Source organism: Equus caballus, chromosome 29 (assembly GCF_041296265.1).
Source record: "Equus caballus isolate H_3958 breed thoroughbred chromosome 29, TB-T2T, whole genome shotgun sequence".
NCBI classification, from domain to species: Eukaryota; Metazoa; Chordata; class Mammalia; order Perissodactyla; family Equidae; genus Equus; species Equus caballus.
In genome coordinates, this window is record NC_091712.1 from 32,563,213 (window position 1) to 32,575,376 (window position 12,164).

General features: G+C 38.4%; 1 protein-coding gene across 2 annotated transcripts in view; it reads right to left on the minus strand.

Moving 5' to 3' along the window:
- Positions 1-725: 725 nt before the first annotated feature.
- PRPF18 (pre-mRNA processing factor 18) overlaps positions 726-12,164 on the minus strand; it is a 46,582-nt gene continuing 35,143 nt past the window's right edge. For both annotated transcript variants that reach the window (XM_023631887.2, NM_001309307.1), the window contains 1 exon segment: positions 726-2,118. In XM_023631887.2, the coding sequence (XP_023487655.1) occupies positions 2,038-2,118 (81 nt within the window). In that variant the 3' untranslated portion in view covers positions 726-2,037.

Here is a 12,164-nt window from a genome sequence, read left to right on the forward strand (position 1 = left end):
TTAGAAGGTACTGGTGTCACACGATGCAGTTTCTTCATTATGTGGAATATGAACTGAGAGCAAATGGGAAGATAACATGAAATTAACTATCATGCTGCGGTCTGACTGTGAATAAAGAAAAAGGAATTTGAGGAGTATCCATTCAACGATATTTATAAACAAGTCCCACACAACAAGACTACATAATGATAGGCTAGACTGTCGTCATATTTTATGGAAGACTGTCTCTCATTTGCCCTAGTAAGCTCCCCTAAGTTCTAACTAATTTAATCATGAGAAATGGTCTCCAAAGTAGGGAGTAGGGTGGGGAGTGAGCAACAATTCAGGACAGCAGGCTTAGGCCACCATCAAGTAAACGACCAGCAGAAACAATCAGATAGGCATGGCCATAGACCACAAGTGCCCAAAACTGGCTTTCAAGCCTTCCCAAGAGGGGCCAGGATAAGTGATTGTGAATTTATACCCACCTAACTCGGCTGACTCTAGCTCCCACCACATCCTCTGCCCTTCTAAACTCAAAACTGGCTGAAAGCGGAAGCAGTCACAGAGCAGTCATAGAGCCTAGATACAATAAACGCGTAATAAATGTTTCCACTATCACTGTTGTTGCTGCTAATACCACTGTCAATGTTGTTTTCATTATGTGAGTACACACTGCCCCGACCACAGGGTTCATCAAAGCTACTCTGGCTTCAACAAAGAACAAAGAAACAACTGCTACTTACTGAGCTCTTATTACTTGCCAGGCAGCATGCTGAGCATTTTATTTACTTAAACACAACAATGACTGAGCATTTTATTTACTTAAACTCAACAATGACGCTATGAGGTATGTACTACTATCACTAACTACCATTCGCAGACAAGGGAACTGAAGCTTTGAAGGATTAAATTACTTGTTCATGGTCACACAGTTATTGGGTGCAGAGCTGAAATCGGAAGCTAGGAAGTTCTGACTTCGGAGCCTCCGCTCTTCCCACTATCCGAATCCGCCGCTCCATCTGGTCAGGACACCTTCTCTTTACCCACCTTCCTCTGTTAACCGAGTCCTCCAAGTTCTAAAGCGCAGCGATTTGTCACAATTATCTGGGGATGACACTGTGCAAGATTCAGAAGAAGTCCTCATTTGTGGAGAATCAGACCCAGGGCCTACTGTCTCAGGCAGTGGCAACAGTGCTGGCACGCTTCTCTCCTGCTCGGCAGCATGAAGCGGGGAACAGCAGTCCACCACAGGTCTCACGAGGACGAAACTTGCAGGCAATCCTGTTCTAGGATGAACCAACACAACCAAAATGTCCCCATTCTTGGCTGGCTCAACAATCCATTTGCCCACCTTGAACCCTGATGCAGTGGGGATACTTAAATTTGAATTTCTGTTGGTATAATATACCATCTTTGTTTTTCACACTTCTATTTCCTGTTAATTCTATCTGTCCCCAGAGATGACAAATACTAACATTTACACTCCTTAGAAGATAAAAGCAAGCTTTGAAACACAAGAAAAATACACTTAGTAATAACATTTACACTCAAATTCTATTGCAAGATGGCAAAAGTTCAGCAATATTTAAGGACTATAAAGTTTCATTAAATGGTTCCATATTTTTGTCGAAAGATATAAAAATATTTTCTATAAATATACATAAAAGACAAGGTGAAAATTACCTTATTTTACAGAAATAAAGTCCATCCTCAAACATTCCTTTTTAATCATCTAACTGCAACTTTCAATTCTAATGTGAAAAAGTAATTTTAAACTCCCTTCTTTGACTATTGTCTACACACTTAAAATATAGGGAAAAGTCTTTAGAACTTAACTTTCTGGCTACTTAAAATAAAAGCAAGACAGAAAAGTCAGTTCACAGTCGGTTGTGATGTAAGAGCCAACACAGTTCTTAAGACCAAAAGTTGCATGAAGTAGAACTCAGAGATTAGAAACTCCATTTTTCTTCTTCCCTCAGTCCTGTTGGTAATTCCAGAAGTCCGTACCATGCTCCTTTAAGTTTCTCATTGTTATTTACACACCATACACCAATCTCATAGTGCATTGTACTCCACACACTTTGATGGATCTGTAGGAAAGTGCTTCTGGCAAATGGTCATTAACCTCTTCAATCCCTAAGAAAATAAGGAAGATAAAGGTTGGTTACAATATGGTTGAACTACTCTTAATCGCCCTTCTCTGGACTCACTCCAGTTTATCAATGTCTCCATTAAAATGTAGCAGTCCCCAACGATATCAATCAGATGTATACTTAGAGAAACGTTTATTCATGTGCACCAGGAGATATGTACAAGATGGTCATAGCAGCATTGTCCACAATAATACTAACATCAAAAGTACAAAAGAAATGCCCCAAATGTCCATCATAGGAAAAGATACAAATAAGCTTTAGTATGCTCACAAACGGAACACTTCACAGCAGTAAAAATGAATTAACGAGAGCTACATATAACAATTCAGCCATTCTCCACCAGGTTCCGATAGAGAATTAAGCCCCCATTCCCTAGCCTAAAGCATTCATTGCATGTAACAAGACAGCTCACTTCCTAGGTATCTAAAAGGATGCTACATATGTACCACCTTTGAGAGAAATGAGAAAATAGGCGCTAAAAAAGGCACAAATCATCTTCTGTGTTCTATGGTCCAGATGAGGAACTCTGGTTGAGAACAACTGAGACACATGAATCCTAGAAACAATGTTGAATGTAAAAAGCAAGTGGCAAAAGGCTCCATACAGTATACTACCATTTTAATACAACTAAAACAACTTAAAAAATGATATGCTCCTTACAAATACACTCATAACATGGTAGAATCGTTTTTGAAAAAGCAAGGAAATGACAAATTCAGGATAACGGATACTTCTAGGGTAAAGGAGGAAAACACAGATTCCATGATCTTCAGAATGTTTTAGTTTTTAAACTAGGATTAAGGCCTTTAGATACTTGTTTTATTGTTTATTTCATAACTCACATGTTGCGTGTATTCTTTTGTATGCACCAAATACCTGATGATAAAAACATTTTACTATAATAGTAAAACGTGAGTACAACCTTCCCAGCGTGGCCTGGCCAACCTTGTAGAATGCAGTGCTAGGACTACTGCACCGCCTGTGTTCTGTACCTTGGGCGTCTGTTACCATGCGCCTTTGGTTCTTGTTAGAGAAACACAATACACACTGCTAATTCCCAGGATCTCACAAATTTCAAGTGCTTTCTTTCTCTTCTGCAATTTGGCCAGTTCTTATCCAGTCTATAATTTTATAGTGCTACTTTTAACTGATGACAAGAACTATCACTATTAAAATTCATTCTCTCTCTTTCAACTCATCCTTCAGTCTGTGATCTTATAAAATCCTGAGTTGGCATTTCATTTTCCGTTATTCCTCTAGTTTTCTCATCTGCTGCTGAACAAACATGCCAAGTCATTATCCAAATTCACAAACAGGCCAGGGACAAGGGCAGAAACCTGCCACATGCCACTAGAGATCTCTCCGGAACAATTCTAGGAAGAGTTTTGCAATCAGCAATGAATCCTATTCACTGTTTTATCTGCCAGACTACAAATTTCCTTGTTTACAAGGAAAGACTCTGTCAACCTGCTGTGGACATAACACTGTATTAGAATACAGTAGAGCAACACTGATCAGTTATTAAACACATCAACCAAGAACAGCAGCACTTAATTTTAGTGATCTCCAAAGCAGTTCTTGGCACAAAGTATTTTAAAGTTTCGCACCTTGGGTTCACAAAAATGAAAACTACCCAGTTCCTATCACAATAACAAGAACAATAAAATCCTATCACGGGCCAAAGGTTGACTATGTTCAAGCCTAGATGAGATACTCAATATGGAAATGTATATAGCACATTGCCTGGTACTCATGTAGTGTTCCTCCAAAATTCATTTTCTTTCCTCAAAATGATACAATGAAATATCATCTACTCTTAAAAGAAGAAAGAGCTTCATGACCTAGTGGGAAAAGCAGAGTATGCGACTATAGACAGCCCAACAACAGACAGCACATCTGGAAGTCTGAGGAGCAAGGGGAAAAAGCCATCTGGAAATGACCGCTGATGTCACAGGTACCAAAAACAACATCAAGCACTTGGAACACTCACTCGATAGTCACCTAAGTACTCAAACAGCTCTTAAGCTCAGTGAAATCAACAAACAGAAAACAAACAACAACAAGAAAAGTCCCTGCAAAATCTCTTTGGTCTCAGAGTAAGTAGGCAACACAAATATAAATTACTTCTGCGAACTGAGCTATAATCTAACAGATTCAACCTCAGGGAAACATGACTTTCCAACATTTTACATAAAGTCCTTTGTGGATTCAAAGATTGTCCATATTAGGCTATCTAAGAATTAGGAGTGTGGAGGGGGGTTATCTTTCAGCTAATTTCCAAGAAGACGTTTACAAAGAAACACCATGTAATTTGCTTTGCTCCTCATATTTTTTTGTTCCCTGTGCTAATCAGGTATTTGCTTTAAAATAAAGACCATTCCTTCTCATAGTCCAGCTTCTCCTGCTGTGAATTCTAATCATGTGTATGCAGAATTGTGACCTGCAGCCATGGAAATATATATGATATCACTAACTTGGCATCTTAAGTTTCCTGAAGGAATAGGTGAGAAGAGAGGCAAAGCTAAGAAAGAGAACACTCTGATGAAATATAAATAGCTTTAATCAGCAGCAAAACATGGCAAGAATTATTATGAGCAAATAAAAGAGAAACTGACGTGAAACCTGCTGGAGGGAATTCTTATAAGAACTGGAATCTTAGGTGTTTGCTCCTTATAGAAGATATTTGTGACGCTTATTTACCCTCACTAAGCAGATTCTATGATTTAAAAATAAATACTAGTATCCTGTCTGAAACCTTAGCTGCCAAAAGGCTGTGAAACTCAATAGTCCGAGTCGTAAATAGTTACCGAGGAACCTTACAATAAATTTTTGCAATGAGGCTTGATAGTACACAGCACAGATTTTTAAAGAGGCATAATCTCAGGATAGCATATGGTTATTTTCCAAACAGAAACAAATCTTTTCAATTAGATCCCTCAGGATTTGGGCTTCAAATTGCTTGTGGATGCTTAAGCCAGTAAGACAATGAGCTGCTTAGCTTAGTTTATTGGAAATAGCTTCTTCAAAACTGATGGTATTTTAAAATATATTTTAAATATATTTATGTATATTTTAAGTATATATATCCCAAGCACACTAGGGAACCACTGTGGGGCTCTGAGCAGGAGAGCAGCATATCTGGTTTGTATTTTCACTGGATCATTCTGGGTGCTGTGCAGATACCAAACTGAAGAGGGACAGGGAGAGAAGCTCAGAGATCAGAGAGGAGACACTGCAACAATCAGAGAGGGGGAGGTGGCTGGACCCGGAGGGCAGCAGTGGAGGTGGTGAGAAGGGGTCAGACTCCAGATATACTCTGAGTACAGACCATGGAGGACAGGGAGAGAAGCTCAGAGATCAGAGAGGAGACACTGCAACAATCAGAGAGGGGGAGGTGGCTGGACCCGGAGGGCAGCAGTGGAGGTGGTGAGAAGGGGTCAGACTCCAGATATACTCTGAGTACAGACCATGGAGGTTCGCTGACAAATGGGATCTGGGCTGGGGCAGAAAGAGAAAAGCCAAGGATAATTCTGTTTTATGTGTATGTTGTTATAAAGAAAACTCACACAGCTCTTACATCAAATAATAGCAGTTCTGTGCCTCACCCTTTCTAATCCCTAATTCTAGCGCCCCCGAGGCAACCACTTAAATCTCCTAAGCGTTTTTTCTGGTTATTTATTGACATATTTCTAAATATATACTGATAGTGCCTGATTTTTATTGGTCAGATATTATCTACTGACTTGCTACTATGAAAGCTGAGGATTTAACTCTCTTACACCATGCCTATCAGCCCCACATGTGCACGCAAACACTCAAACACACTTTCTCTTCCCCCATCCTCCCCAAATCAGAATTCTTAGCCAACTCAATATCCAGGATTTACCTCATAATGTCTGCACAAATAGTATTCAAAGCAGAACCACATGGCGTATATTATGATGACATCTCCTCTCATAAATATTTTTCCCCATCTTTTTGCTTTTCTGTGTGGATATCACCAATTCACTCTCCAACAGTGAGACTACTCTCAATATGACCAAACACATCAGGTGATATATCTGTCCCATTTTTTCCCTAGAGCCCTCTGCCTGTCTATTCAATCTAGACCAACTGAATTCCAGACCTCCTCATACTGCTACCATCCTAGAGCATCCCTTCACCCTCAACCTGGGAATTCCTTTTATCCCCTCCTGTGCTGATCTCGTTTCCTGGATCTCTTTCGTTTCTTTCCCTTATTTTGGTGGAGTCCATCTTCAAGTAGAGGCAATATAACATAGTGGAGTAAGACTACCCAGGTTCAAACCCCAATTCCACCACTTACTAGCTGTGTGACCTTGGGAACTTCTCTATGCCTCAGTTTCCTCTTGTAAAACAGAAATCATGTAACCTCATATTGTTGCTCTAAAAAGTGAAGTGAAGCAGATACTAAGCACTATATAAGTGTAGCTATGATGATGAGATGATTCCAGTGAATAGGTAGCTGAGAGGTCAAGTTTTTGAGACTTGACTTGTCTGAAAATATTGCTAGTCTATACTCACACCTGAGAGACAGTTCAGATGAGAACAGGATCTAAGTTGGAAATTGTTTCCCTCGCTATTGCAAAGGTACTGCCCCACTGTCTTCCAGCTTCTGGTACTACTGATGAGAAGAATGACGGCATTTTAACCCCTGAGCCTTTGTAAGTGATCTGTTTCTTGTCTCTAGAAGCATTTAAAATCTCTTTATCCTTACCCTCCAGTATTTCATTATAGTGTACCTTGATGTGAGATCTTTCCTATTCATTTGCTATGTGTTCAGTGAACCCTTCTTTTCATTCTAGAAACTCATGTCCTTCAGCTCGGAGAAGTGTTCCTGCATTCATTCTTTATTTCTTACCCTCCAATTTCTCCGTTCTCCTTTTTCTGGAATTTGAATAGTAGTTGCAAACCTTACAGACTGACTCCCTCATTCTCTTATTTTTCCTACTTTCACAATTTCTTCAATTTTATCTTCTAACCCTTTTATTTAATGTTTAAGTTTCTGCTACAATGTTTTAAGAGCTCCTTTTGATTCCCTCTCTTTTTGTGCATACTGTTCTTATTTCACGTCTACAACCTTATCTAAGGATATTAATTATAGGTTTTCATTGAAGAGGTTTTTTCTGTTCCCTATAACTCTGTTTCTCTGAACTCTTTTTCTGTTTTTGTTCTGGTCTCTCTCTTTCATGTTGGAAACTTTCTCTAAATGTGTGAGGATCCTAGGTGAACATTCATTTTTATGAGTAAAGCACTAAAGAATTAAAGGAAACTCACTGAATGGCAGGGCTTGTCAAGGGAACTTCGTTTTAGGACAATATGGCAGAAAGCTGGTTTTTTCACTGGAGGAATACTAAATGTTAGTAGCTGTAGATCTTTTCTCTTGGGTCAGTTTCTCAGGGAAGTTTCCTCCAATTTCCTGACCAGGAGTAAAAGCCTGGCTGCCAGCGTCAGAGGAACCAGTGGAGAACAGGAACTAGACGTTTCGTTTGTCAATACATAGACTTTCACTAAAGTCTCCTGTTTTCACTACGGCATCTCACTTTTCCTGAGCAGCATAAATCCCTCAGAAAATTAACCTGTTTTCCGCTAGAGTGGGAGAAGGGCAGGAGGGCCCACTTGTGCAGGGTGGTAGAAGGAACCTCTGGACCACTTCTCCCTTGTGTGCAGCCCCATCCTGTGGTCTGGCCTTTTAGAAGTGCCTAATAGCCCCACGTCCTGAGCCTTTCCAGAGTCTACAGTGGAAACTGAGGGGCTCCTTAATGACTTCCTCCCCATATAATATTTAACTAAATTCATTTTTTTAAATCAGTATGTTTCTAGGAAAATATTCTGCATTTAAAAGTCTAATTGATGTACTCTACACTTAAAAATGGTTAATATGATAAATTTTATGTGCATTTACTATAATTTTTTTAAAAAAATCAAATTGAAAGCCTTACAGAATATTTTAGATAAAATGTAAAAATATCAAATACAGATACAGCTTGATGCATCACAGCATGTGATATAAGATACAAACCCTGGATAATGAGGGTTGTTTATATCCAGATATCAATGAAGCATTAAAACAATCAATCTGCATCCACTAGAAAAATTAGCAATTTTTTTATTATTGCAGAAAACAAAAACTTTTTAAAACCAAACCAAACTACCATCACAACTCTTTAGCTACATTTGCCTTTTCTTTTATAAGCTATCATTAGTTAATAGGACTTGGGGAAAACATTTTTGTTTTTAAGTAATCTTTTTATTGAAGTATAAAGAAGACAATTTTATTCAATCAATTATTTCTGTATCTGTCACTAGTCTACACTATAAGACAGTCTTGAAGATGAAAGCACAGATTCATTTAGTGGCATACAGCCAAAGAATGTTCTTGAAGAATAAGGGATAAGTTGAGTGACATTTTATACCTAGCTATTTAAAATTCTGTCAATGAGCTGCCAAAGTTCTCACAAAGGAATGAATTAACATGAGATACTTTATCTTAACTTCAGACTAAAGGAATAACTCATTTGACCTGAAATGTGATGTTCAAAAAAATTTGTACTTAACTATTAAAAGTTAATTTCCACAATTTCATATAATATCAACAGTCATGCATAAAAATGCCAATTCTTAAAAAATTGTTTACAGGAATTCTTTTCACATACGTATATCATTAAAATTGAATTCATCTAAGTAACTCATTCTAGACTGCTAAACAACTGAACTGGATCAAGCTACTTGGAATGATGGCAGATAACGGTAATTCCATACTGCTTGTAATGAAAAGTCCTGTTGCAAGTATTAAATGTATAAAGTTTTCAGCATCTGCAGGACTTAATGGAATATTAAAGAGAACTGATAACTTGGGACTAACTCAATTTGCTTTTAGAACTAGTTTATGGTAAGAAATAGAGAGCTGCTCTCATTTTTTATTTATCTGAACGTTTGTTTTCTATAGGAGAATATATTTCCAGTTTAAAGATTCATCATTTCACAGAAAGTAACAAAAGAAATTACAAGTAATAACTCCATTTTGAAAACAGCACTTGCCTACTTAGCTAATTTAAGTAAAAATTTATGCCAAATGACCAATTTGGGGGAAGATTTCATTTATTTAACCCCCTTGCCTTCACAGTGCCAGGTGATCTCACTTTCTTAAGCTGAGAAATATAAGATTTAATACCCCAACTAAAATGTCTATTTACTATCAGTTAAGCTGACAGCTAAAAAGTAGTATGGCACAGTCCAGATCAGCATTCTTCAAAACGTGTACCTACTGAACACTGGTGCTCTGCGCTATTAAAAGGTGATGGATGTGAAAGATAAATGGTAGTAGTATCTTTCTCTAAAAATTTGTTTGTTTTTTTTTTAAAGATTTTATTTTTCCTTTTTCTCCCCAAAGCCCCCCAGTACATAGTTGTATAGGATTTTTTAGTTGTGGGTCCTTCTAGTTGTAGCACGTGGGATGCCACCTCAGCACGGCTTGATAAGCGGTGTCACGTCTGCGCTCAGGATCCAAACAGGTGAAACCCTGGGCCGCCGAAGCGGAGCGCACAAACTTAACCACTTGGCCACGAGACTGGCCCCCTAAAAATTTGTGTTAATATTCCAGGAAGTATTAAATGGGTAGAAGTTTGTCATCACAGGATAATGTGCCTTTAAGAAGTGGTTTATCACAGCAAGAATGCCAGGAGGTAGCACGAAGCCAGGGGACTCACAAACGTGTGACGGTACATGGGGACCATTTACCAATCAACCATGATGTTGTGTTTCCAATATATGGATCAAGTTGTGATCACTCACTGCAGTAACGAATGTTTCTGCGATAACACTTTTGGTAATATATTATAAATTTACAAACGTTTCATGAACAAATAAATTTGGCAAATGCTAGTACAGATGAAATATGCCAAAACCTGAAATATGGATTGAAATAACTGACAAAATGTTGTAATGATGCCTTTACTAGGGAATTTACAAACTTAAGGTTGCTGAAAACAACTTGCCAGAGAAGAATATTATAGGACATTTTGCCTTCCTTTAATAGTGAAAGCTTAAGAAAAATTATTTGGAATGAATGTTATCCCTTAATCTTCTAATCCCCAAAACAATCTGTATTGTTACACAGCACAGTGATCAATCTATACATATCAGGGAGGATATCAGCAGGAAACAAGGGGCGCAGTCAGACTGCATAATCTGACAGGAGTTCCAAGGACTTTACAAAGGAGTGGGCAGGACTTGGACCAACAAGAGACAGCACAGCACCCCAGAGCTGGCAATACTGGGAAGCCGTGGCCAGCCTGTGTTGTAAAGGGGCATGGGAGGAGAGTGGGTACTGAAAGCCAGAGAGGGCAGCTGTGTGGAGAGAGCCACCTGAGAGAAACTACAGCCTTGGGTAGAGGGCTGCACTCAAGCCTCAGTGACTACAGGGAGGAAGCCAAGGAAATAAACACCCTAAACTCATTCGTCTCCCACCTACAAAATGCCTTCCAGTCCCTCTCATTGCCTGCCCAAGTTGGAAGCCAGGAGCTTTTCAATATTGGTCACAAAAGCCAGGTTTCTGGGACATAAGACAAGGTGAGGAAGGGTGGCAAGTGGATGTGGAAGACAAAGAATCATCTGATGCCACTTTCAGCTTTTCTTTCTTTTCTTTTTTACCGACAAGTGAAGAATGCCCATGATGTGAACTTTTTCAAGAGATGTCTTGAAATGACTGAATTACTAAGTCTCCAAATAACAGAGCTGCCTATAATCTGTGTAAAGAAGCTTTATCTAAATCTGGGCCAAAAGTGACATCTGTATTTGGCAGAACGAACAAAGTTCTTGAAGTTACTACCACCAATTTAAATCTAACCCTGGATTTGAGGCTAGCTAATAAGCCATACAACTTGTCTTTGATCTGCATGGTGAGAAAATCCTTCCTGTGGTGTGTTTAATTTTTGTGAGAAAGAGAACACTTCAAACAACTTTCACAGTTTAAATTCTACAGAGGCTTGCACAAAACCCAAAGATGAAATCATGTTACAGTAAAGTAGCCCCTTAAATTGTTTTCTACTATGTTTCATAAAACACATATTTCTCAGCATTAATTGTAAATAAAAAAATTTTTCCATACATTGCAAGATTCCATTTAAATGACATCCAAGAACAGGCAAAATTAACCAATAACAACACAAGGCAGACTAGTGGCTACTTCTGACAAGAAGAGGATTTAAGCTGGGAAAAGACATAAAAGAACCGTTTGAGGTACTGCTAGAAATGTTCTAGAGATCTTGTTTTATGTCTTGATAAACATTACATCAATCAAGAATCTTTGAGCTGTACAATGACAATTAGTACACTTCACCTGCTACACTGTTTCTTGAGGTTTATTATATCTCAATGTAACATGAAAAAATTAGCCTATTAAATGACTTTCACAATTACCTCCTCAGCAAATACCTTAATGTAGACAAGCTTTGGGTTTATACATTCACCAGGGGTCAGCAGGCTATGGCCCACAGGCCACCAGCCTCTTTTATAAATGGCGTTTTACTGGAACACAGCCACTGGCTGCTTTCACACTACAACTGCAGGTTCAGTAATTGCGACAGAGACCTATGAAGGGCAAAATCTAAAATATTTACTACCTGATCCTTTAAAAAAAAGTGTGTCAAGACCTCATTTAAACTTCAAATAGTATATTTAAATTATCCCTTTTTAAGGATAATTCAAGTCAACGTCACCTAAATACCAAAGTAACAGTAGGGAAAGTCAAAAGACAGCTTAGTAAATTACTCGGTGAAGTATAATCAAAAATTTCATAAAACTCCTAAGGGGGGAGAGGGGCGGCATTCTTTTGCCTTGAGCTGCCCTATGGGTTTATTTTAAGATACAGATCAAAAACTGGCATTTTGTTTGGCCTTACACAATGCAATTTTTTTAATTTGGTGCTAATATTTTAAAAATAGAAGCATCCACTTTTTTCAAAAAAATTAAGATTTTTGGCATCTCACTAAAAGAAAACAAAGCAGAAGA